This window comes from Podarcis gaigeae, assembly GCF_964106915.1.
Source record: "Podarcis gaigeae genome assembly, chromosome: 1".
NCBI classification, from domain to species: domain Eukaryota; kingdom Metazoa; phylum Chordata; class Lepidosauria; order Squamata; family Lacertidae; genus Podarcis; species Podarcis gaigeae.
Window position 1 is genome coordinate 82215342 of NC_139678.1, and position 26306 is coordinate 82241647.

At 43.1% G+C, this 26306-nt stretch overlaps 2 protein-coding genes across 2 annotated transcripts; one reads left to right on the top strand and one right to left on the bottom strand.

Annotated features, from left to right (window-relative positions):
• Positions 1–4563: 4563 nt before the first annotated feature.
• LOC310852253 (extracellular calcium-sensing receptor-like) lies at positions 4564–13900 on the top strand (the record flags this gene model as incomplete). The annotated part of the gene is made up of 6 exons (XM_083755426.1): positions 4564–4682; positions 5741–6032; positions 8106–8927; positions 10512–10733; positions 11526–11649; positions 12969–13900. The coding sequence occupies 6 exons, from the start codon at positions 4564–4566 to the stop codon at positions 13898–13900; spliced, it is 2511 nt and encodes an 836-aa protein (XP_083611552.1).
• Positions 13901–19029: 5129 nt separating this feature from the next.
• On the bottom strand, positions 19030–26289 carry OR6Q1 (olfactory receptor family 6 subfamily Q member 1; the record flags this gene model as incomplete). Its single annotated transcript, XM_083755444.1, has 2 exons — positions 25105–26289; positions 19030–19980 (listed from the first exon to the last, which is right to left on the bottom strand). The coding sequence occupies exons 1-2, from the start codon at positions 26227–26229 to the stop codon at positions 19030–19032; spliced, it is 2076 nt and encodes a 691-aa protein (XP_083611570.1). The 5' UTR covers positions 26230–26289.
• Positions 26290–26306: the final 17 nt, after the last annotated feature.

Consider the following 26306-nt stretch of genomic DNA (forward strand, 5'->3'; position numbering starts at 1 on the left):
CTTCCACCTGTTCTGTTTTCATAAATGCCAGCTGCATGCCTATCTCAATCTCAAACCTTGCTCAAGACAGAGGTGACTTCACTGTCCAGGAGCATAATATGGTGCTCTCATGAGCTTCTACTACTATTACATATTTTGCCCCAACATATGACATTTTACACACATCCTTTCCTATGTCACTTCTTTATTTTCTTGTATACTTAATTTTCGTTCTCGCTTTCCTAAATAAATTTTACTTTCAGCTTTTCCCTTCGTTATTACTGAATCTCATGGCAACCTTTCTACCTTCTATGTACACATCTAGGGATGAGCAACAAGTTCAATTCAGTTAACATTTAAAGGTGAAGCTATGTCATCTGCGTGCTCCAAAAACCATACAAGAACCAAAACACCCTTCAAAATTCAAATTTCTCTGAATTTTGCAGTGCAGTTCCCCAGCCAAATAATGTGTCCCAAAATGCATAGACTGGGATAGAATGCCCTCAAAACAGACATATTTTGTTGAAAATAACATACAAGAATGCATTATTTTAGGCCTTGCAAAAATGTGCTTGTTCAGCCATATTTAATACAAGCAGGTGTGTATTAGGAGAAGGTTGCGCAAAGATGCTGTTGAATTTTCATGAGGACTTTACAAACACATAGGAATAGGGTGGTCAACTGAACTGCATGGTTGCATCCAGTGCCACTTCAATCAAGTCTGAATTGAGAAAACCAGCTGTGAAGGATATATAGTATTCCACTCACTAATATAATGAGCACCAAGGGAAAGCTGGGCCCGGCATGAATACAGGAATACCACTACTTACATGCATTCCACTCACGTTCCACTGCATTTATGTGAGTTGCTGTGAAATAAATAAATTGGCCTTACCTCAGGATTGCTGCCCAAGCAAGGGAAGGCAGCCTTTGATTGACCAGTGACACGGGCCAGGAGGTGCCTTCTCCCTGCCTCCACCACACGTTTGCGCCCCCATCCTGGCACCAGTTCTGCTGGGTGCCCTTCTTGGCCCTCGCCCTCTGGGGCCAGCCACCACCACCATGTGCACTCGCTGCCCTCAGGTAGGCAGACAGGCAGGCTCAGGGCAGGACAGTCAGCATCCCCAAGCAATTTCCGGGGTTTGTGTCAGGCTTCAGGGAATTGGCTTCCTCCCCCGTGGCAGTAGATAGGCAGAACAAAGGAAAAGGAGTCTTCTTACCAGTTAGAAACTTTAATAATCCCAGCAAGAGAACAAAGAACACATCTCCTAGACATGGTGGTGCTCCCAATTAAGGATCCCATCCCCTTAGGTAAAGGGACCCCTGACCTTTAGGTCCAGTCGTGGCCGACTCTGGGGTTGCGGCGCTCATCTCGCTTTATTGGCCGAGGGAGCTGGTGTACAGCTTCCGGATCATGTGGCCAGCAGGACTAAGCAGCTTCTGCAAAACAGAGCAGCGCACGGAAATGGTGTTTACCTTCCCGCCAGAGCAGTACCTATTTATCTACTTGCACTTTGACGTGCTTTCGAACTGCTAGGTTGGCAGGAGCTGGGACCAAGCAACAGGAGCTCACCCCGCCGCGGGGATTCGAACCGCTGACTTTCTGATCGGCAAGTCCTAGGCTCTGTGGTTTAACCCACAGCGCCACCCGCGTCCCCTTACGTCCCTATTAATGTACCTCATTTCTATGTCTTGCAATCGGAGCTTATACCCTCTGTGCTTTGTGTGCTTTCTGTTCTGTCACTTTCTGAGCTCTTCTTGACCTTGGGGAGGGTGGAGGAATGCTTTCCAGAGACAGTGAATCTGTTAAGCCTCTCTCTTCCAGTGTTTCTTCTCCGAGCTGTTCCACATCCAGTATTTCCCAGCTTCTGCCTTCTGGACTATGTCCCTCTGCAAACCACTGTTCCCTGACAGTCTCTCTCTCTATTCCCCATGTGCCCCCAAACCAGTCCATTATTACTATCCTAATGCTAAAGATATACCCCAATGCTAATGACATTTTTAAATTAATACATTTTATAATTTGATGGTGTGGTAAGAATTTACTTCTACACCACCTTGTTCTTACCTAGATGAGGGAATGCCTTTATATAAGACACAGAACCAACAGAATAACAACCATTTCAGCATCCTGTAGGAACCTGGTTTACTAGAGCTATTGCAGTAGGACACCATTGCCAATCAGCTACTCAGCTGCTAGTTAGAAGGGCGAGCTGTGATTTCCTTTTCTCCTTTTCAGATCCTGATGGCCGTCTGTGATTATTATAAAACACAACCAGGTATAAATAGCAGCCTTGTACCCGCATTGCTTGGGAATTCTAGGAAAATAAAAAATTAGTGCAGATCTGCCATCTTGTTTTTTTTTTAAAAAAGGCACCCAGTTGTATCCAAGCATAAGCAAAAGCCTGCTCCTTAATCTCATGAACTGTGAAGCAAAATTTTGTTAAAATCACTGCAGTTTTTAAAGGTGCGGTCTGCTATCTTGATTCAAAATGGCACCCAGTTGTATCCAAACCTGCTCCTTGATCTCAGGAACCATCATGCAAAAGTTGTCTTTGATATCTTTTTTTTTAATAATATATTTATTAGCAGTTTTTTAATTTAGTTACAGTTCCAATAAACAATACAATATAACATATCTTTTAACATAGTCTTCTTAACTTCTTTGGACTCCCTCACATCTCCCGCTCCTGCGTTCCTAGCCAAGAAAATTTTTCCAGCAAATTTATCCCCTTATTTCGATTCTTATTATCTAATTTTCCAATATTATATCTCTAATTTTTGATATCCTTTATTCAAATCTTAAAGAATTAAATATAACTTAAAATTTTTCCAAAAATTTGTCTTTTCTGAAATTTAACTTATCTTCATATATCACTTCCTCTATCTCAATGGTGCCCAGTTGTTTATATTCTAGCATCCTCCTTAACATTCATATAATTTACAATATTTTTGTAGATAAATCTTAAATTTCTTCCAGTCTTCTTCCAACGTCTCTTCTCCCAGGTCTCAGATTCTGCCAGTCATTTCAGCCAATTCCATATACTCTGTCAGTTGCATCTGCCATTCTTCCAGCGTGGGTAGATCTTGGGTTTTCCAATGCTTAGCGACGAGTATCCTTGCTGCTGTTGTTGCGTACATAAAAAATGTTCGGTCCTTCTTTAACACCTTCTGGCCGACAATACCCAAAAGGAAGGCCTCTGGTTTCTTAGGGAAGGTATACTTAAATACCTTTTTCAGCTCATTATATATCATTTCCCAGAAAACCTTCACTCTAGGGCAGGTCCACCAGAGGTGAAAGAATGTTCCTTCATTTTCCTTACACTTCCAACATTTGTTGTCAGACAAGTGGTATATTTTTGCAAGTTTGACTGGGGTCATATACCATCTATATATCATTTTCATAACATTTTCTCTCAAAGCATTGCATGCAGTGAAATTCAGCCCAGTAGTCCACAACCTCTCCCAGTCTTCAAACATGATGTTATAACCAATGTCCTGTGCCCACTTTATCATAGCCGATTTGACCGTTTCATCTTGTGTATTCCATTTTAACAGCAAGTTATACATTCTAGAAAGTACCTTAGTCTTAGGCTCGAGTAGTTCAGTTTCTAACTTTGATTTTTCCACCTGGAATCCTAACTTTTTGTCAAGTTTAAAAACTTCTTTGATCTGAGTGTAATGCAACCAGTCTCGCACTTTATCTTTCATTTTCTCCTGACTCTGCAATTTCAAATTATCTCCATCTTTTTCTAAAATTTCCCAATACTTCGGCCATTTGGCCTCCATATTGAGTCTTTTCCGGGCCTTAGCTTCCAATGGTGAAAGCCACCTTGGAGTTTTACTTTCCAATAAGTCTTTGTATTTTGTCCAGACATTAAACACGAAAGTTGTCTTTGATATCTTAAGAGGTATTCAAATGCAGAGCAAACAAACAGTTTTCCAAATATATAGTAAATAGAGGAAGATTGACTCAAAGTTATAATTAGTTTGGGAGGGGGGTATATAGATATATAATTAGTTTAATTATAGACTTTTCATTGATTATGCTATGCCCCAAAGAGGTAAGTTTGATGTTTTGGAAGAAGTTGCTTTCGTAAAGAAGCACAGAAGAAATACAATATCCTGGAGACATATATGTACTATATGTCATGACTGTGTTCACTGCACACTTTGAACACAGGAATCAAGGGTAATGTACGAAGAAGGACACACATAGCGCAACAAAGAAGTTAATTGAATTCACTATCCAGAGACTGGGTATTTCCTCTCTGTGTGCCTTCTTGTGGAAAGCTCAGCTATTATCTTCAAGGAAGGCCAGTGCGCTCAGCTTTTATGAAGCTTCTCAGTGGACCGATGATCAACAACTGAGAGAGGATTTGCTCACCTTGTGTAGCATTTCAAGGGGAGCACAGACCTGGCCTCCATGTGGAACACTTTCTCCCAGTGCTGATCCTATACACTGCCATCCACTGGAAAATGAATACCATAGGCTTCCTTGCACTCGCTTTTACTGTTCTGCTCTGGGAAGCTTCTTCAGTAAACAACAAATGGCTTAAAGGCCACCCTCAGATGTCTGCTGCCATGCCAGATTTCTCAGTTCAAGGAGATGTGGTAATTGGGGTAGTCTCCCCTGTCCATGCAAGTGTGCACTCCACAATAACACATCTCAAAAGTCTGCCACAGGCAGCTAGCTGCAAGGGGTAAGTCTCACTTCCAATACATTTCTTAAGATGGAGGAAATTAACGGATATAAAGAAGAATTAATGGGAGAAAAACCTGTAGCTATTACAAAAAGTAAAGGAAACACTGCTTCTACTGCCAGAAAGACTAAGGCTGCAATCCAATGCATGCTTGTCTGAGAGCAGTTCCCATTGAATTCAGTGGGTCTTACTTCTGAGTAATCAGGTTATGCTGTAAGATTACATTTATGTCTCAGTCTAAGAATGGGATGGGGAACCTGTTGTTGGACTATAACTCCCATCATCCATGTCCCTGACGATTGGCTATGCTGACTGGGGGCGATGGTATTTGGAGTCTAACAACATATGGAGGGCCAGAGAGCACTTTAGTGCTCTAAGGTGACCTTTGTAGGAGCTATCCCATTTTATCTTCAAAGCAGCTCTGTGAAGGTTTAGGCTGAGGGTCTCATCCAGACTGCCTTTTGGGTTGCATTGCCATTTGTGGTAGTGTGGGATTTTTTTGGAGAAAGCATGGGGACAAAACAAAGAAAAACAATCCTCAGTCATGGAGCTTTAAAGTTTGGACCTGTGCCTAGAAATGCAGCACAAATAAGATGTCTGGATGAGCCTTGTGACTGGCCCAAGTCACAGATGAACTGGGAGTATAATGCAGGCTACTTTGTCAAAGTCCAACACTTGGTCCAATACACTCGACATTCTCCACACACGTCATTATGCTGGCTATCATTAACCTTAGAGCTCAAATTGAGGTTCTAGAAAGTGACTTTTTGTGCTCCCTTTCTTCAGCTTGGACGGGAGTCTCAGAGCAGGAGCATTATAACTGCACACTGCACACATGAGTAAGCTCGCCCATGCCTTCTCTCAAACATTTTCTCATTTGAAAGGGAGAAAGTCACAAGTTTACTAGGATCAAATTCATGCTAGACCTATAGAAGGAGGTTGCATTGAAGAATAATTCTTGTGCTTAAATGACCATTTCTTCTGTGGGGGGTGGGGTGGATCTTCTGATAAACATCTGCTCAGAGAAATACCAACTGTGCTCAAAACTTCCTTTTCAGATTCCGCATTCGGTTTTTCCAGCACACTCTGGCCATTCTCTTTGCCCTTTCAGAAGCAAATAAGGACCCCGGCTTAGTACAGAATATCACCCTGGGCCTCCAGCTTTATGACTCATGCATCTCACCAGCCAAAGCACTGAAAGGTGCCCTTTCTTTTTTATCAGGCCCACAAGAACTGGTGCCAAACTTCAGCTGCAGCTCTCGGCCTTTGCTTCTCGGTATCATTGGCGCAATGACTTCCCCAGAGTCAGAGCCCATAGCACATGTGCTTTCCCTCTACAGAGTCCCTCAGGTAAGCAGCGTACCTAGGAAGATCAATTATATATCCTGCTAGATGGTCTCAGTTTACAAAAAGTAATCAAATGGGTTTGACAGGGTAATTGTAAGAATTGCTGTAGACATATAGAATCATAGAATCATAGAGTTAGAAGAGACCACAAGGGCCATCGAGTCCAACCCCCTGCCAAGCGGGAAACACCATCAGAGCACTCCTGACATATGGTTGTCAAGCCTCTGCTTAAAGACCTCCATATACACATGCACACACATTTGTGTGCTTCCCCAGCTTTCATTCTGTCTCTACAGCTGGAATGTGTTAAGTTAGCAGGAAGTTTTGTCTGATAGAGACCTTGGACTTTCTTATCAAAATCTTCTTCCAACTTCAAAATGAAATCTCCATCTCTCATTCTAAGAACTGGGAAAGTGTCCTTGCTAACTAATTTCATCATACCCTGGGTGCTAAATATAAGGAACATTTCGTCAGTACTGTCTGTGGCACAGGTGGAGGCTGCTGAGCTGCTCAGGGTACTCCAACTCTTAATTCCAAGCTCTCTGAACATCTCCACGCTCTGGTCAGCAGAGAGAGAGAGAGGGAAGATACTGGCAACTCACACAGTTGAACAGAGAATGTAAATAAAGCAACTCAGTGCTGCAGGAATTACTGGATGAATGGAAACAGAAGACAGATTTCAGCTGGCCAGCCTTGGCTTCTGTATTATGGTGCTTCCTGGTTATGTAGGGATGCAGATGACAGATTTTTAAGAAGTTTGTTAGGTGTACCATGCTGCAATCTATATACCTGCCTGTCTGTAATGTCAGTCAACATAATATTGTTACCTGATGCTGTCCTAGTATAGCTGCTGACATGTTTCATCCTAAATGTGTGCAACGCAGTTCTATTAATATTTACTCAGAAGGCTCACAGAATTCAAGGGGAGCTCCTTCCTCAGTAGTTGTGCTTAGGAGTGCAACTTAACAGCTTAATCCTTTGACTTATTTTGCTAGCATCTAACATTCCCAACCTATTTTTCCTCTAACTTCATCAAGTTCCTTCTCCATCTTTGCAGTCACTATACAATATTTATTCTTCCTTTTACATCTCTCCTACTTATCTTCTTTCAATTTTCTTTTTCACCCTCTTCATTCTCCTGGAACTTAATAATCTTATACAAACCCCATCTTCTGTCAGGCTTTTCCCATACCCATCTACCGGTATTTTAACACTTTATTAATGTCATTACGTTCCCTTTGACTTTACATTACATGCAAACACAGATAACAGAGCACAAGCAGGAGGGGGAAAAGTAGTGGGCAGGAAAATGATTAAGAATATTCTCTCTCTCTCTCTCTCTCTCTCTCTCTCTCTCTCTCATACACACACACACACACACACACTTTCCTGCTCCAAAACAATTTTCCTAAAGAACGAAAGAAGAGGGAGAAGGCTTGGTGGATTCCATTGCATATCTGTGTGTGTAATGTGTAGTTCAGCTCTGATATTTGCACTGCTTTCATCTCAACACTTTTAAAAAAACTGCTGGGAAGTTTCCTTTTTCAAAAGTGCTACTTTTTGTCATCTTACTTTCTTTTGACTCAGTGCTTTATATTCTGTTTTCCCTTTCTCTAACTCTGTAGCCTCTACTTTTCTCAGCCATCATATCTCCTTTGAGGAAGGACAGTGCCCATTTGCTCCATGTGCCATATTTACCTACTGTAGTCACTTAGCAACACAAGAATCTGCCTTATATTGTGTCAGACCATTGGTCCATATAGCTCAGTATTGTCAACAATGACTGGAGTTGCCTGGAATTAAAAGTGGGACCTTCTGCAGGCAAAGCAGATGCTCTACCACTGAGCTACATGGAAACATTATTCATTTTATTACTGGGAATGATGGTGATGTTCAACTACTGTGTATCTCCTTTCCTTGTGCAGTCTTTAAAAACACTGTTATGAAAAGGATGCTTTATTAAAAATCCATGACAGAATGGCAAGTTATGACAGATAGGTCTGAAGAGAGCAGGCAGTAAGGAATAAGGTACAAAATACTGAAAGAGAATCAATGATTCCCTCTTTTATCCCTCAGATCAGCCATGGTTCTCAAGATCCCAAGTTTTCTGACCACTTCCATTTCCCATCATTCCTTCGCACCGTGCCTTCCAGCGACCACCAGCCCTCTATGCTCTGCCAGCTTCTGCAGCACTTCAACTGGACATGGGTGGGTGTGGTGAGTTTTGGCAGCGATGCTGCTCAGATGGAGACTGTTTTGAAGAAGGAGTTGGGACAGACAGGAGGCTGCCTTGCCCTGTCCAAAACAATCCATGACCCCTATTCCCGGCTGGAGATGATTGCAGCTGCTAGGGACATTGGGAACTCACTAGCAAGTGTTTTCGTGTGCCACTGCTACAACATCCACTTCCAGCTGCTTGCTGGGGCTCTACAAGCACAGAACGTTACCGGTAAGACGTGGATCTTGACAACGAGCCTTGCTGTGATCCCAGAAATGTTCACCAAGGAGGCGTTACAGCTCCTGAATGGGAGCCTGGATCTGAGGATTCATTCGGATAAAATCTCAAGTTTTGATCATTTCCTGACCACACTTAGCCCTGCTGCTTATCCCAACAGCCATTTGGTGAAAGTGCTCTGGCAAAATCTGTTTGACTGTGTTTGGCCAGGTTTAGAAAAAACTGATGGAAAAAACACCCCCCGACTCTGCACTGGGGTAGAGCATGTGGGTGCCAGCCACTTGCTCCTCTTCGATCTAGAGAATTGGGCTGCCACATATCAGGCCTATCTTGCAGCCAGGGCCTTCATCACAGCCTACCACAACATGATCTCCTGCATATGGGACAAAGGACCCTTCACCCATGGAAGGTGTGCCACAACGAAGAATTTCCAGCCATGGCAAGTGAGTCAGTTGTTCCTCTCCTTGTCCAGACTCAGTTGCTGCTTGTGTAGAGTTAAGCAGAACTGGGTTCTAGGTTGGAAGAACTTTAGAAGTCTTAAATGTCCTAAAAGTTACAAGAAAACATTGCTAGCAAGGAGCAATATTCTTGGCAGAGTCAGGGCCAGAGAGAGGACATGGGGCAAGAACTCGAACCAAGCCACCCTGCCCACTTAGTGGAAATGTCCAACACATGCACACTGGGATCAGCTATAATATAACCGGAGAGAAAACCAGTCCATCCATCCATTCCACTTGTCTCAGTTAGATATCTTCCTATCCAGTCTGCACCACTTAATACAGCTCAGGACTGGGATCTTCCATATGGATGAGTGCAACATATGCCCAGATCTTAAGGTGGCTTCGGGTTGGGCCATTTGACTTTTCCATGCTGCACCAATAAATCTCATATTGAGGGATCAGGAAGCAGAAGGGAGAAAGAACTCCAAGGCCACTGGTTCTTACTGAGTGACTTGGGTAAACCAAGCAACTTCCAGACGTGTAGAAGTTACATGTGCTTCAATCTGTTTTTAGCCCACTGTTGATTTTAATTAGTTTTGAATGTTTTTAAAATACCTGTTTTTGACTGTCTTTTATTAATAATTTTATTTCCCCGCTTTTATTGTGTAAACTGCTTTGATGCTCTATTACAATCAAGTAGCGTATAACTGTTGTTAAGTAAATAAATGGTAAGCCACACCTGATTGATACTAGAGTTGTGTGAAAATGGCCTTCTGAAATCCTCCAGCCTGTTTATCAGTTTCTAGAGATCTCCATAACCCCTGCCCGCCACCTGACCTGGGTTGACTTGGGGAACATCCAATCAGGATTCAGCCTCAAATCAGTTAGGGTCTTCAGAAACCTATATGGTAGGAAGCAGGGAGAAGGAAGGAGGTGCTGTGTCTCCTTCTCCTCCTCCGGACCACACTGCAGAAAACAGGAGACTTCTGGGTCCTACTTTGCCAATGTAACCTGCAGGGAATGTGATGGCAAGGCAGACCCCTTCAGCTAGTAGGATTACACCCTTGGTGGGTGCCTCCTGCAATACCATTGTTCCAAAATGGGTGGCAATATCTTCAGAGGTGTCCAAACTGGTGAAGTTTGAGATGTTTTGGTCCAACGTATTGACTCAGCACCTGAATTCCAAATGTAAACCAAAACAGGTGCCTGCATCTTGGGAATAACCATGTCAAATTTGGCAACAATATCTCAAGAGGTGTTCAGATGAATAGAAAACAGATGGGCAGAAAGACAAACCACTTTCTAAAATATATAGTAGGATAAAAAACATGTAATGCTTTCCCTGTAGGAAAACACATTTCTGTTGGTTCCCTGATGCCTGTTCCTGTCAAGACTATTTAATGTTTCGTGTTTTACTATGTTTTCATATGTGCTGTGAGTCTCCCAGAGTGGATGGGGAAGAGTATAAATAATAAAATTATTATTATTATCATCATCTTCTGAATTAATCAGGTTATTTAAGCAAACACACACACAATCAGCTTCATATAGAAACAGCCACTTCTTCCCTTTCTCCTGATATTTTAGGTCCATCATTACCTAAAGAATATCAACTTTACCTCTTCATCAGAGGAGATTTTTTTCAAGAATGGCGAGATTCCAGCTACATTTGATATTATGAACTTGCAGATTTTGCCCAATGGCTCTTACACGGCTGAAAAAGTTGGAGTTCTTCGTTCCAGACCTCAGCTGAGGAAAGAGCTTCTGATTCATGACAATGGCATTAGGTGGGCAGGGGGCCTTGCTCAGGTAAGTTCCTTACTTGTATTGACCCTCTCCCTATCTCCCTTCTCTAATGAGGTAACATCAGGCCTAGAAATTATGGAGCAAACAAAAGCATTTCTGCTTACTAGGCAGACTGTTCTCCCTTCTCCACCCTGCATGTTCTGTTTGAGGGGGTTCTCTTTGTGGGATGGGTTTTAATGGGCAGGAAAGGGTATGTTAATTGCAATTTATCCCTCCAGGCTCCTACAGAGGTTGATCAGAGTTTTAAAATCCTACCCTTGCCAACAAAAACTTAAAGCTTAGAAATTAGGCTGTAAAACCTTGTTTTGAGCAAGTCCAGCTTCAAACCAAAGGCATCCCCCTTCTTACCCCACATAATAAATAATAAGGCAGCAACTTGGGAAATAAGTTTAAAAATATGATTTACTTACTTTATAATCATGCATTGGTTGACACTTGATAAGGTTTGATTTATTACTATGTTGATTGACTGAGTGATTGAATCTAATGGCAAAGTGGCTGAGAAGGCTGGAGGAAGGCTGCTTTATATTCCCACAGAGCAGACCCAAGTGAAGCCTACAAGCTGAGTTGGGTCTGCCTCCTGTAAATGGCCTTTCCCTGTAGCCTGCCTATGATAGGCCAATTTGTGGGCAGGCTTGAATCCATAGCTCTAGCCAGTGAGGAAGGCTTGCTGACCTCCCCTGCCAGCCATGCACTGATCCATCATCTGATCTTGTCATGTGAGACAGTGTCGGTCCCGCAATGTCACTGCACCTGGGGAAGGTAAGCAGTCTTCCATTTCCTTTTTCCTCCTAGGTGCCTCTTTCAATCTGTTCAGAAAGCTGCCTGCCTGGATATAGGAAGCTGCCTTTGCAGGGGAAGCCACACTGCTGCTACAGCTGTCTGCAGTGCCCCCATGGTCAGTTTGCCAGTGGAACAGGTAAACACCACTTTAAGAGACATTGGGTTTTCAATGGCTGATGATTACCACTGGGCGGGCACCCTCCCCAGTCACATCCCCACCCCAAGTACCCAAGACAGTAACAAGATGCATCCATTAGAGGTCACACTCTGGACAGCAGTGGTAAAAAGGACCACTTCTTATATATGGGACAATGTCCTATATCTGGCCCAGGCCCAAGAGAAGGCTTCTGATGCAGGGGCAGGAACATGTAGCCTTCTAGATATTCTGGATGCCAACCTAACAAACCCAGCCAGTAGAGCCAATTATCAGGAATTGTGGAAGTTGTAATCCAACAAAATCTGGAGGATCACATGTTCCCTACCCCTTCTTTCAGACTGGCACAGAAGGCATTATTTTGCTCACGGTGCTGCTTTTCCACATCAAAGTCCTACAGTGACAGGACCAGCAAAACGGCACATGGTGCAAGTTTCCTTTTGAGGGGGGCTGCTTTCTCCCCACTGGATTTCCACTAAAGCAATGGGTCTTAATGCTTATAACAGATGTGGGCAACACTCCTGAATTGTTTCCAGCACCAGTTAACCGGGGAGGCATGCAAGGGGCTCAGAGATTGTGATTGTGTATGCGTGTGTGAAGCACAGGCTGTATACACATGAAAGTGTGTGTGCAGGCTGGGGAGGGGGAAGAGGCACACTGGCCCCACCCACAGCTAGATCTAGTCCTGCCCATAACTGGCATGCAACCCTGACCCACTGCCACATGCAGCCAAAAATGTGCCTTATAGGAAATGAAGGCTCCCTCACCAAGTCCTTCTGAGTGGCGGAGGCGGCAAGTAACTAAATTACCAATGCGATCACTGTAGCCACTGCATGACTCTATCCCCAATATTATTGTGTGTGATTGCCATGCCCTCAAACAGAGGTGGGAGAACATGTGGCCCTCCAGATGTTACTGGGCAACAGCTTCCATTCACCTCAGTATGACCAATGATCAGGGATGCTGTGGGTTGTAGCCAATCAGCATCTGCAGGGCCACAGACAATGGTGGAGGAAGAGGAGTGCAGGGGGAGTGCACCGCCCCCAGCAATGTGCTCCTGGTGGGGTGCCATCGCAGCTGCCCCCCCCACCTGTGCTGGGTGCCACACCCCCACAGGCTGTGTGCTACGCCCCCGGGACGCACGCCAGCCTCGCCCCTGCCTGCTCTTTGCCCCCCGGTGCCGGAGCATGAAGCTCCGCCACTGGTCACAGATTCTCCATCCCTGCCTTTAAAAGAAAACCTGTCTTATTTAATACACCAGAACAGTGAACACCCCTGTTCTGCATGCTCCTCCCTTCCAGACAGTGCCACCTGTTGGGAGTGCCTTCCAGGACAATGGCCCAATGAGCAGCAAGACAGATGCATCCCAACCATCGTTGACTTCTTGTCCTACACGGAAACTTTGGGTGTGGTGCTGGCAACCTGCAGTTCCTTGTTCTTCTTGCTCTCGCTGTCAGTCTTGGGTATCTTCATACAGCATCACCACACCCCAGTTGTCAAGGCCAACAACCGCAAGCTCAGCTACCTCCTCTTGACCTCCCTGGCTCTCTGCTTCCTCTGCCCTCTGATGTACCTTGGGCACCCATCCCAGCTCACTTGTTCCTTCCGCCAGGCTGCCTTTGGCCTGGTCTTTGCCATTTGCCTCTCTGCAACCCTGGCCAAGACGGTGACTGTGGTGATGGCCTTCGGAGCTTCTAAGCCTGGCAGCTGCCTCCAGAAGTGGGTGGGTTACAAGCTCCCTGGCGCCATCACTCTGGGCTGCTCCCTTGTCCAAGCTGCTGTATGTGTCTGCTGGATAACGGTTTGCCCCCCATTCCCATCACAGAACCCACTACATGGGGGACCTCTCGTGACCCTGGAGTGTGACAAAGGCTCAGTTGAGTTTTTCTACACCATGCTGGGGTACCTGGGCTTTCTAGCCGCCATTAGCTTAGGGGTGGCCTTCGCAGCCCGCCGGCTGCCAACAGCTTTCAACGAGGCCCAGCACATTGCCATCAGCATGCTGGTCTTCACTTTCGTCTGGGTCTCCTTTGTGCCCTCGTATCTCAGTGCCACAGGGAAGTACACGGTGGCCGTGGAGATCTTCGCCATCCTGGCTTCTGGAGCTGGTTTGCTGGCTTGCCTCTTTTTCCCCAAATGCTACATCATTATCTTGCACCCTCAGAAGAATAACAGGGACCACCTTATGGGCAGACAACTTCCACGCAAAGGAGACTTTGCTTATGCTCCATGAGCTACAAATGGACAGCATGTACCGGTATATTTAGGAAAAGCGTTTCTGACCCACTTTTCTGTTTATCTACACCAGGCCTGGGGAGCCAGAAAGAGCCCCTTGTAAAGAGCACAACACCTAGAAGCACCGATGGTCAGCTGATCTCTGCTTCAGAAGCCCCTGTTGGCCCAGCCCAGCGATCTTTTTACCTGTCCACACTTGATGTCATGTATGACATCAGCTGTAGAGGCAAGTGAGCATGTCTTGGCAAAAAAAAGGGGGGGACCTAGTGTTTAGGGAAGCTTTTGTTATTTAAAAAAATAATTTTTATTAACAGGCCAATCACATCACATTATCCAAATCACATTAGTTCCAAATTATATAGCCAAAGTTTAAATTTTGTTGGGGGTACCCATAAATCAAGCTCCGCACAAGTCCAAAACTCCGAACGAGTCCAAACATCACTTATATTACTGCTTTAATTAGACAGTTCTATCCAGTTCAATCCAGATAGTCCTTTATTACTTTCTTTCTCTTCTTGTTGTTATCGTATATTCCTTTCTTTGCGTTCTCTGCTAATTTTCACAAGCAGATTGAAAACAGGCATCCTCTGAGTGGGTTTTTTAAAAAAAAAATATTTATTAAAGTTTTCAATAGTAATACAATAAAAATCAAAAGGAAAAAAGAAAAGAAAAATAACAAAAATACAAAAATGAAAATAATTAAAAGCACACAAAATTTCCATTACTTATTTCCATTAACTTATTTCCTGGGCCTCCTTATACCTCCCTTTTTTGTATTCCAATTCAAATTGTTAGTTCAGCAAATCCTTATCAATAAATTTTAACCTAATTCTAAACCTTATTTTCCATATTCTCTTAAGGCATTACAGCTGGAAACCACTTAGTTTCTATCCAACATCATTCTAACATTCATTAATTTTGCAATATTTCTGTAAGTAATCTTTAAATTTCTTCCAATCTTCTTCCGCCGACTCTTCTCCCTGGTCTTGGATTCTGCCAGTCATTTCTGTCAATCCCATATAGTCCATCACCTTCATCTGCCATTCTTCCAGAGTGGGTAGATCCTGTGTCTACCAGTACTTTGCAATGAGTATTCTTGCTACTGTTGTAGCATACATAAAGAAAGTTCTGTCCTTCTTTGGCACCAATTGGCCGACCATGCCCAGGAGAAAGGCCTCTGGTTTCTTCAGAAAGGTATATTTAAATACCTTTTTCATTTCATTATATATCATTTCCCAGAAAGCCTTAATCCTTGGGCACGTCCACCAAAGGTGAAAGAATGTACCTTCATTTTCTTTGCATTTCCAACATTTATTATCGGGCAAATGATAAATTTTTGCAAGCTTGACTGGGGTCATGTACCACCTGTAAATCATTTTCATAATATTCTCTCTTAAGGCATTACATGCCATAAACTTCATACCTGTGGTCCATAACTGTTCCCAGTCAGCAAACATAATGTTATGTCCAACATCTTGTGCCCATTTGATCATAGCAGATTTCACCGTTTCATCCTGAGTGTTCCATTTCAGCAGCAAGTTATACATCTTTGACAAAATCTTAGTTTTAGGTTCTAACAACTCTGTTTCTAATTTTGATTTTTCCACCTGGAAGCCAATTTTCTTGTCCAATTTATATGCCTCCATTATCTGGTAATAATGAAGCCAATCTCGCACTTTATTTTTTAATTTCTCAAAACTCTGCAGTTTCAATCTATCTTCTTCTTGTTCCAAAATTTCCCAATACTTTGGCCATTTGGCCTCCATATTGAGCTTTTTCTGAGGTTTTGCTTCCATTGGTGACAACCACCTTGGGGTTTTATTTTCCAATAAATCCTTATATCTTATCCAAACATTAAACAATGCTTTTCTGACAATATGGTTTTTAAATGCTTTATGAGCTTTAACCTTGTCGTACCACAAATATGCATGCCAGCCAAAAACATTATTAAAACCTTCTAAATCCAGAATGTCTGTGTTCTCAAGAAGCAACCATTCTTTCAGCCAATAAAATGCGGCTGATTCATAATAAAGTTTAAGGTCTGGCAGGGCAAATCCACCTCTTTCTTTTGCGTCAGTTAATATCTTAAATTTTATTCTGGGCTTCTTGCCCTGTCAGACAAATCTAGAAATATCTTTCTGCCACTTCTTGAAACAGTCCATCTTATCCACAATTTGCAGAGTTTGAAACAAAAACAACATTCTAGGCAATACATTCATTTTTATAGCTGCAATTCGACCCAACAAGGAAAGCTTCAAATTTGACCAAATTTCTAAATCTTTTTTCACCTCTGAGTGGGATTTGTACTCTTCAAAGATCATATCGCTCAGGGACAGGCTCTGTTCAACGCTTCCATAAAAAAAAATTAATCTTCGGTCTGTCCTTTACTTTTCTCAGGCTTGCCAAATAAATCAAAAGAATCAGGAGGCTCTGTCAGGTCAAGCTTGCGTTCCAACATTCCTTCTCTTTCGAACGATCCTGATTCTCCTCCCCCTGTCCTTCTTTCTCCGGCAAGCCTGTCTTGGCGAGACGCCATTTTTAAACTGCGTCATAAAAAATTTCCTCTTTCTCACCGTTCACCAATCCTCTCTCCTGTTATAATCCATCCCACACAGTTCTTGAATTCCTGCTTGTGATTAATAAAAACGCAACGATCTTATTTCTTTCTGGGGTGAAGGGTTATTAATATCACATTGTGCAAAGAAAAAAAAAATTTTCCTCCACCCCACCCTTCATTCCAAACATACAGTCTCCTAGTGGTGATTCATCAGAAGATTTACTTATCCATCCGTCACTCCCAGTCACAGAGATCCATTAATCAGCAGTCTTATCTCTCGAACATTACTTGATGTATGTGCTTCAGCTTCATTCCAATCATGTTTCCAATTATAATTCCGAGCTGAAGCTAACCAGCATGCGCTAATTGGAATTGGCGTCAGGAAGATCTGACTTCACCGAGGGCTCGTGCCAAGTGTTCGGCACCCCCATCTCTCGGATCAGGGGGTGCATTGTGAACACCGCTGGCAAGGCAGCGCCCCCCCCCATCTCCTGAGGGGGTAGGAAGACTGCATACTTCCCATAGCAGCCCCTTAATTACCTCGTATGGGTCAGAGAGATGTTATTGTCGGCCATCTTCCAACGCGCAACCTGGTGGCCCCGTTTAGGGAAGCTTTTAATGTTTGACAAACTATTGTATTTTAATATTTTGCTCGAAGCTGCCCAGAGTGGCTGGGGAAACCCAGCCAGATGGGCAGGGTATAAATAAATTATTATTATTATTATTATTATTAGTGGGCCACATGGGAGGAGGGGCCTTGGTTCTCAGCCAGGAGATTTCTCACTGGTGATCTACACCCAAGGCAGCTTACAAGCAGGGCGGGATTTAGGTTTGATGGGACCCTAAGAGCTACTGAAGGTAATGGGGCCCTTTATATGTCCAGCTATCCTTTGTCAACAACAAATTGTCACTGTTTTTTGTGTTGAATATATGCTATATGGTAATTTATGGACCTAATAGGTATCTAAAGCCATTTGCACATAACAAAATATGTATTTTATCAAAGTAATTGTTGAACGGAAATACAATTAAGGAGTAGTATATTAATAGTGAAATAATTATTAAGCTCTAACGTAAAATGATTTTTTATTCATAACAAACTGAATAATGCAAACACATTGGCATTTGGCAATAACAAAAGTTCCTTCAAAAATCAGCAAACCAGTGATATTTTAGGGAGCAGGCTAGCAGGCGGGGCCCATTACTTACATCATAGGAGCCTGCACAACACAAAACACTGTTGCTGTATGTAGGTTTTATTCCATTTGTTTTTTCTTATATTTTGCAAATGTACATCCAGATGTTTTTTTCTTTAATATTTTTTGGGGGCCCCAAGAGAGTGGGGCCCTAAGCTATAGCTTGTTTAGCTTATACCTTAATCCAGCACTGCTTACAAAATCAACAATTAAACTACAAACAATGAGCATACTAAAAATTAAAGGTGACATTCAATTAAATGAGTCCTGGCAACAAAAGCCCTGCACAAAGACTTCTGCTTATGCAACAGGGCTTTCTCTTCTCTCCTCCCTCTGCACCCCTTGAAATTGGCTGGGAGTGGGTCCAGGATAAGCCCAGAACAACACACAGTGGGAGGAGAGAGGGGGCCATTGAATCAGGCAAGCAGAAATGGAAAGAAGGGAAGAGTGCAATGTTGAATTCCACTCTAAGCAGTTCGTAGTGGCGGGGACAGCAGCACATAAATGCACAAATATCTTAGGGGAAAAGAATGGAGTTCTCATCTTCTTTGGACTGTTTCCACTCCTTTTTGAGCGGGGTTCATGTGGAAAGGAGCAGAACTCCTTCCACCAATACCCAGTATAATAAAAGTGTTTTCACAGGGACTTCATGGCTTACCGTGCCCCGTGCTGAAAGGGAGGAAATGCTGCCATGTACGTAAATATATTCTTGTTAAACTTAAATTGTATTAATGTTTAAATGTCCAAACTGAAAACCAGGTCTAGTCAGTAAGATGTAGGGCTAAGAAAGCTGTATTGTCAGCGGTTTCACAGATACATGCCTTTCTCTGGGAAGGGATTTACTTATTTAGATTTCTAGGACTGTTATATCACTCCTCAGAGCAAGCAGCAATGGAGCTGAAGTGACAGAGAAGAATGTGATGTAGTGTTGATAGGAGTTCAGTACAGCTATTTTTGTTTAATCAGTTGAAATATCATTAACTGTTATTTTGATACAGATGTATGGATTTTTTAATTTTATTTTTAATATTAGCTGTTGTACATTTTCTTCAGAAAATAAAATGGGAGGGGCATAAATATACAGTTAAATTTCTCCCTGCCCATAACTCTAGAACAGATTCGCATTTGGATCAGTTACCGTGCCAACAGCAATCTTGCACCAACAGCAATTCTGTAAGATAGTTTTCCATCTACAAAAATTCCAACCCAAGGTTAAAAGGTGACAGCTTATCTGTGATCCCTCAGCTAAACTGGGATTGGAACAAGAAGAGTGGAGCAAAGGGAGCTATTAAGGATGGTTCTCCGGTAGATAGGAATGGCTTATGGTGCAAAATATCCCTCCAACCCCCCAGAAGAAATCAGGTTGTGTTCTTGTCACGTTGCAAGCTGCTTTGTCTTGGAAATAACCCTGTATAAGGCGCCCTTCACTTCTGCATTCCGTAGGCTATAGATGAGAGGGTTGAGCACAGGGGTGACTATTGCATAAAACACTGACACCACCTTGTTGAGGTTGATCGATGAGGCCACCTTAGTACGTACATACATGAAGAAGAGTGTCCCATAGAAGATGGACACCACTGTCAGGTGGGCAGTACACGTGGAAAAGGCACGGCGGCGCCCTCCAACGGAATGAATCTTCAGCACTGTGGAGATAATGCGGACATACGATACTACAATGACAACAGAGGAAACCAGGAGCACCATCAGCGAGACCAGGAAGTCAACTGTCTCCTTCAGGGAGACATCAGTGCATGAGAGGATGATGAGTGGAGAAGCATCACAGAAGAAGTGGTCTATAACATTGGGGCCACAGAAAGTCAACTGGGACATGAAGTAGATGGGCAGTGCTGGGGTGATGAACCCCACTAGCCACGAGCCAGCAGCCAGAAGCATGCAAGCATCTCGGCCTACCATCTCCTGGTAACGCAGAGGCACACAAATAGCCACATAGCGGTCATAGGCCATGGCTGCCAGCAAGAAGCACTCAGTGCTGCCCAAGAAGGTAAAGAGGTAAAGTTGGGCCAAACAGGCAGAATAGGAGATAATTCGACCACCAGGAGATCCAAAGCTGGCCAGCATCTTGGGCACAGTGAGGGAGGTGTACCACATGTCCAGGCATGAAAGGTGGAGGAGGAAGAAATACATGGGGGTGTGCAAGCGCCTTTCTGTTGCCACCACCAGGACCAGGATGGCATTTTCGGTCAGGGTCAGCAAATACATGACCAGGAAGAAGGCAAAAAGAGGCAGGCGCCCCTCATTGATGCCTGTGAAGCCCACCAAGACAAACTCTTCCACAAGGGTCCAGTTCTCATGTTGAGGCTGCATCTAAGAGGACTGGCACAGCATTGTTAGGCTATTGTGCCCCATGGATAAAAACAGAAGGTTAATTCTAAACATTCAGATCTTGTATAGATATTATTTTTAAAATAAGGTATATTCTGTCTCTCTTTCACACACACACATCATTTATTTTCTCTCTGTTTTTCTAAGCCCCCTTTGCACCAAGAAGTGACCAAGGCAATGTGGCTAAAGAGCCAATGTGGATCAAGTATGTAGCACATGGAACAACCAACAGCTGCTAACCAATCAACAGCCACTAGCCATTATCCCTTTGTTCTACCTGCTGAGAAATGCAAGTGGAGAGGGCGTTCAGCACTGTTGTGCTCAGGCCTTCCTACAGGCTTCCCATAGGCATCTGGCCGACCGTTGTGAGAACCAAATGCTGGACTAGATGGGCTTTTAGTCTGATCCAGCATTGCTCTCCTTATGCTAAACAGAAGCTCTGCCACTGAGCTAATGTTAAGTCCTTGTGTTAACTCTGGGCCACTTACAACAACCCCGTAGTAAGGATTAAAACTAAGGGAACAATCCAAGTGATCTATGGACGCTTCTCTGAAAGCTTTTCTGCACAACAACGGTGGGGTCTTAGAAAATGGAGGTTCCTATTCTCACAAGGTTAAAGGGAATTATTCCTATAGACTTTAAATCACCCCTAAGAATGGGATGACTTCCAGACTGTCATTATTATGCAGGAGGAATTCAAGACATACTACAAAGTTAGGTTTGGATTCAAGTTCTCTGTCATCCTAGCACAACAAAGAGGGTCACGCACATTCTAGGGTTCTGTTATGGCAGAAGTCAGTCATCTGATGGTTTATTTGTAGCACCTTTGGTGTAAAGTGAGATCCATTAACAGGATAATCCTACACATGTCTACTCACGGTTGAAGTCAATGGGGCTCACTCCCAGGAAACCAGTTATAGGATTCAAGACACAATCTTACTTTGTTTCATGGGCTCACTTCGTAGCCATTAATGGTGTGCAGCTGGTATGGGGAAGCAGTGGACCTCCAAATGTTGCTGTACTTTAACTCCCATCATACCTGAGCATTGGCTGTGCTGGCTGAGGCTGATGGGGGGTTGGAGTCCAATAGTGTCTGGAGGGTCAAAGGCTCCCCACTCCTTGCCTCAAGCAACTCTCCCCTAGCCAGAGCTCATGGATAACTTTTTCAAGTTACAGTAGGAAAAAATGTCTAAATCTAAGGGCTGATTCATATGGAAACAAGTGGGGGAAAGATGTGTGCTCCTCATCCCAAGGGGCAAAACTGATCTAGATGTAAGGTAGAATAATCAGAGAGCTGTATGGCCAGTAAGAATGCATTTTGAGTTCAGAAAGTGCAATCCCCGCCTCCAAACACACACATATCCAAATCAGCTCTAAAGAAGGCTGGGCGGATGCTTTCTTTTCCAGCATGGACAATTCAGTCTGGCTCAAGCTAATAACCCCAGAACACAGCATGAAAAAAGCATGTCAAAGGGATCTGGAATCATCTGAGAAGGCAACAGTGCTTATCAAGCAAGCTTGATTGAAACATAATAGCTGTGAATGCACCATTGTTGCCTTGAGGTGGCGGGGGGGGGGGCAGTGGTGGTTAGATTAAATGGATTGGTACCTTCCAACCCATAGGTTATGTGATATTATATTTTTTCTGCTTTTGATTGTCCACACTCTGCAAAAATTAATTCCAGCCCTTTGTCAATGTGACTGATGACAGGCATGTGTTTTTCCCTATACCCAAAGCATCAGTAACCCATAGGTTGTGAATATGACCTCATCAAGGTCAAGTACTTAATAAGGTTGACAGGTGTTTCAGGGATGGGTATACCTAAAAACTACGTGTTCTTATTAGCAGTCAATTGTATGTATGAGATTTCAGTGGGATAGATGATATTCTCATGTTTAGCTGACTTTGAAGACTAGGAAGACATACCCTTGGTTTTCCTCATTCCTGTCTAATGCACAGTTTCAGGTGACCTTCTCCTAAGCATTTGGATGTTCCCCATACCCATTTTCGGGGGCAGTGTCCAGTGGCCAAGTGGACTAATTCAATGGACTTCCATTTAGTGGCCACAACACACCCAACCAGGTCTTAAAATCAAGAGTCCAGAAGAAGCTGGACCACAGACTTCATTCAGTGTGGCAGTTCTTTAAAAGCAGTTGCCCTAGAGTACTCACCATCTATGCTTCTAAAGACAAAGTTGTCCAGCTCTGCTTGTCTTTAAATTCTCCTTGTATAGTGAAGAGATACTGCTTGGGATGGTCTCTCCTCCTTAGATCATATCACTTCCTCACAGTCATGCTTGCTGGATGACTCTAAACCCCCAGGAAGAACTGCCCTCTAAAAATGACTCACAATATAGTTGCATGAACCTTCTTCTTACTGCAACACCAGGGAATGGACTCTCTAATGAGTAGCTAGGGAACACCAAGGCACATAGGTGAGACACGTGTGTGTGTGTTTGCAAAGTTCTGGTATTTTTTAAATAAAAATAAACATCTGCAGATGGAGCTCAAAGTACAAAGCAGCAGATGTGTATTGTAGAGAGCACGTCTTTTATGCCCAGTCATTAGCACTATGCAGTGATTTTTCTTCCAAATCCATTATTATTATTATTATTATTATTATTATTATTATTATTTATTTTTATTCCTTTATTATTATTTTCTTCCAAATCTTTTATTATTTTATTCACATAATATACATTCCTTACAACAAACAACTCCAAAATAAACAGACAACTCCAAAATAAAATCGTATGTAACAAAACCATAATTCTCATGTTTTCATTTACACTGATCTCCTCTCCGATACCTTTACTTGATATTTCTTGCTGCTTGCTGCTTTTCTTATGGAATCTTTATAAAATTTAAATCTCTTAAATCCTATACCAATCTTTAACAATTTCAATTAATCCCTTCACCTCCCTCCCCCACAGCCCAGTACCTCCCTCCACCCGGGTGCAATCTTCTTTACCTACTATTATTTTTGTTATTGTTGCGTTATTCACTTTATTTTCCATCCTTAATATATTATTATCCTATCTCCTTGTGCCTTTAAAACTTTTGCATATTAATTATTAAGCTCCAGCACTGACTTTTTTCATGTATTCCTTAACGCATTCCCACTCTTTATTAATTTTTTGATTAGAGTAGCCTCTAATTGATGCTGTTAATTTTGCCATCTCCGCGAATTCAAGAAATTTGGTTCTCCATTCTAATAATCCTGGTATTTTATCAGTGTTTTTCATTGTTCTACAGAAAGCTCCAAGCCTTTGACTCAAAAAGATGAGTGCATAGGAATTTACAGTCAGATCATTGGTCCACCCACCCCAGCATTGCCTACTTTGACCAGCAGTAGCCCTTGATGATTTCAGGCAGATCTCTCTCTCAGCCTGCTTTGGAAAAGCTTTGGAAGTGGGATATGCCAGGAATTGAATCTTGGATCCTTGTGCATGCACTGAGCTAAATTGTTCACTGTACATTTGACAACTAGCAGCTGAATGTGTGAACTGACTCAGTCAAAAAGCAGCACACTAGGCAGAAGTCTGGGTATCATATCTACAGTGGCTGATTCACCCTTGCATGTCCCCATTTGATGCTAAAGTGAATGAATGTGGATTTGTGAATTGACCCAAAGCATGCTCCCAACTTCTTTTTAACCTTTGATGGGGCTTCTCGTGGAAGCAAGTGAAGCCATATTCTACAATGGCAGGCAAAAACAAGCCATTCAGAGGCACTAACCAGAGTGATCTGGATGGACAATGCTTTCCAACCACAAGCTGACAACAAAAATAAAGACCCTGAGCATGGGCACAACCCAGTTAAAAGGGTCAGGGAGAAAGTTATGGGGTGAAGACTTCACTCTGGCAACCATTAATTCACCTTATTGCCATGAGTTTAAAGAACATCACATTTCACCTCCATTACAGGAGCTAAGAAAGGAATGGAAATAGACATGGGGTCCCTGTGGTTGACCCAGGACTAAAGTGATCCCTGCATTGGGATTAGAAATCAAAATTCCAGCTTCTCCTTATAAAATATGGTGGCTACAAATGACCACTTATGCCAGGTATGACATGTGTACCCCACTCTCACCAAGTGGGAAGCCAGTTCCGACAGCATCCAGACTAGAGATGGGAAGGCCTGGGGGGAAACCAGAAAAATGGGGTGGGGACCTGGTTCCCCCCCCCATTTTCCCAGTTTTTTTCCAGGCCTTCCCATCTCTAATCCAGACACAATGTGAGAAAAATACTACCAGCAGTTGTACGAAATTTGCCAAATACTACAGAGAACCAGCTCATGACTGTAGTCATCCATAGCCACCTTGCAAGCTAAGTTCCGTGATCAGCAGAAACAAGTGCTGCTTCTGGTGGAATTTACCACTTCAGGTGGCAGAGGATAGTACTGTATGACTGAATATAAAGAAAACTCCAGAGAAGAGAAAATGGGCATGCCTGCAAGAAGACTATGATAGAACCCTTCTCCCTGATAAGGTGTGTGTGTGTATGTGTTCATGGTGGTGAGGCTATGCATGGGAGAACATTCAAATGTGTGGTTTCTACATGCTGAAGTGCAAAGGCAACAGCAGCTGCTTCTCTTGAATGTGTATTTCAAATTCTCAGCTCTAATATTTTTCACTCAGTCATGCTCACCATCACTTCTAGTATTCTGTCCTAATAGTTGGACTGTTCTGCTTGGAGCATTTATCATGCCCATGTGGAACACCTAGCAAATGTTGGCTCAGGGTTACTGTAATGTAAATATATCAGAAAATGACAGTTGCATAGATAAGAAATGTCCTGAACTTTGGAAAGATCTCGCTAACCTGGCTTTAGTGCATGAGGTTTTTTATGTCTGTCACTGAAAGAATAATGGACCCCGACAACAAAAGACCCCTGCAAACAAGTGCTCAGCACAAATTGTGTGTTGATAATATATTGCTTGTAATTATTTTTAGATGACTCTTTTGGGATGCCGCCATGTCCTTGAAATGTAGTTTTAATATAAACTAAAATGCATTTAACAAATACCTGTCTTTTTACAAAATTCTCAGTGCAAATTCACAGCAAAGCACAAACAACTTGAGTATGCCGAGGTTCATGACAATACAATAAGGGCAGTTCTCTGTGTGTTCTTCAGACATGTGTTCTTTACTCGGCTGAGGACTTTTCCCAAGGCTTTTTTCACATCTTTGTTCCTGAGGGTATAGATGATGGGATTCAGCACTGGGGTGATGACAGTATAGAACACAGATACCACTTTTTCCAGTTCAGAAGTCTGACCGGAATGTGGACAGAGGTACATGAAGATGACAGTGCTGTAGAAGATGGTGACCACCGTGAGATGGCTGGCACATGTGGAAAAGGTCTTGTGCCTTCCAGAAGCAGATGGGAGATCCAAGATGGTAGAAACAATCAGGGTATAAGAAGTCAAAGTCAGGAGAAAGGACACAAGCACAATCACTGCAGAGACAAGAAAGACCATTGTGTCAGCCATGAAGGTGTCTCCAGTCGATAAGTTAATTAAGGGGCTTGTGTCACAGAAGAAGTGGTTGATCTGGTTGCTGCCATTGAAGGGGAGCTGGGAGATGAAGGCTATGGGCAAGAAGGGGGTCAGGAAGCCCCCCAGCCAGCAACTGCAGGCTAGGCAAGCACAGACACAGCTGTTCATGAGCACAGGATACTGCAGTGGCTGGCAAATGGCTAAGTACCTGTCATAGGCCATAATAGCCAAGAGGAAAAATTCTGTGGTACCAAGCGAGAAGAAGAAATACATCTGGGTGATGCAAGCCTGCAAGGAGATGGCTTGGGGGCCATTGAGAAAGTCCCCCAGCAGCTGGGGAACTGTGACTGAGGTGTAGCACATCTCTAGGAATGAGAAATTGCTCAGGAAGAAGTACATGGGGACATGTAGAGCCACATCCATATTTGAGAGGAAAATGATCAAGGCATTGCCAAGGAGAATGAAGAGGTAGACTACCAAGAAACTGATGAACAGCAGGATCTGGAACTCCTGGAATCCAGAGAAGCCCAGTAGAATGAATTCAGGGGCCGAGGTGTTGTTCAGCATAGTCTTGGTGTTGCATGTACAGCCAGCATCAAAAACAGGAGGAGGGGGAGAGAAACAGACAAAGATGTGTTGGTGATAAAGAGATACCAAATGGAAAATCCCAACATTTGCTGTTCTAAGGACATCTGAGTCCACTTTCATTATCTTTGGTTTGAACAAAGCCATAATTCTGTCTCATGATGATACAAGTAAGTTTCAGGTTTCATTCATAGACATTTACATATACTGAAGCAAACCCGATT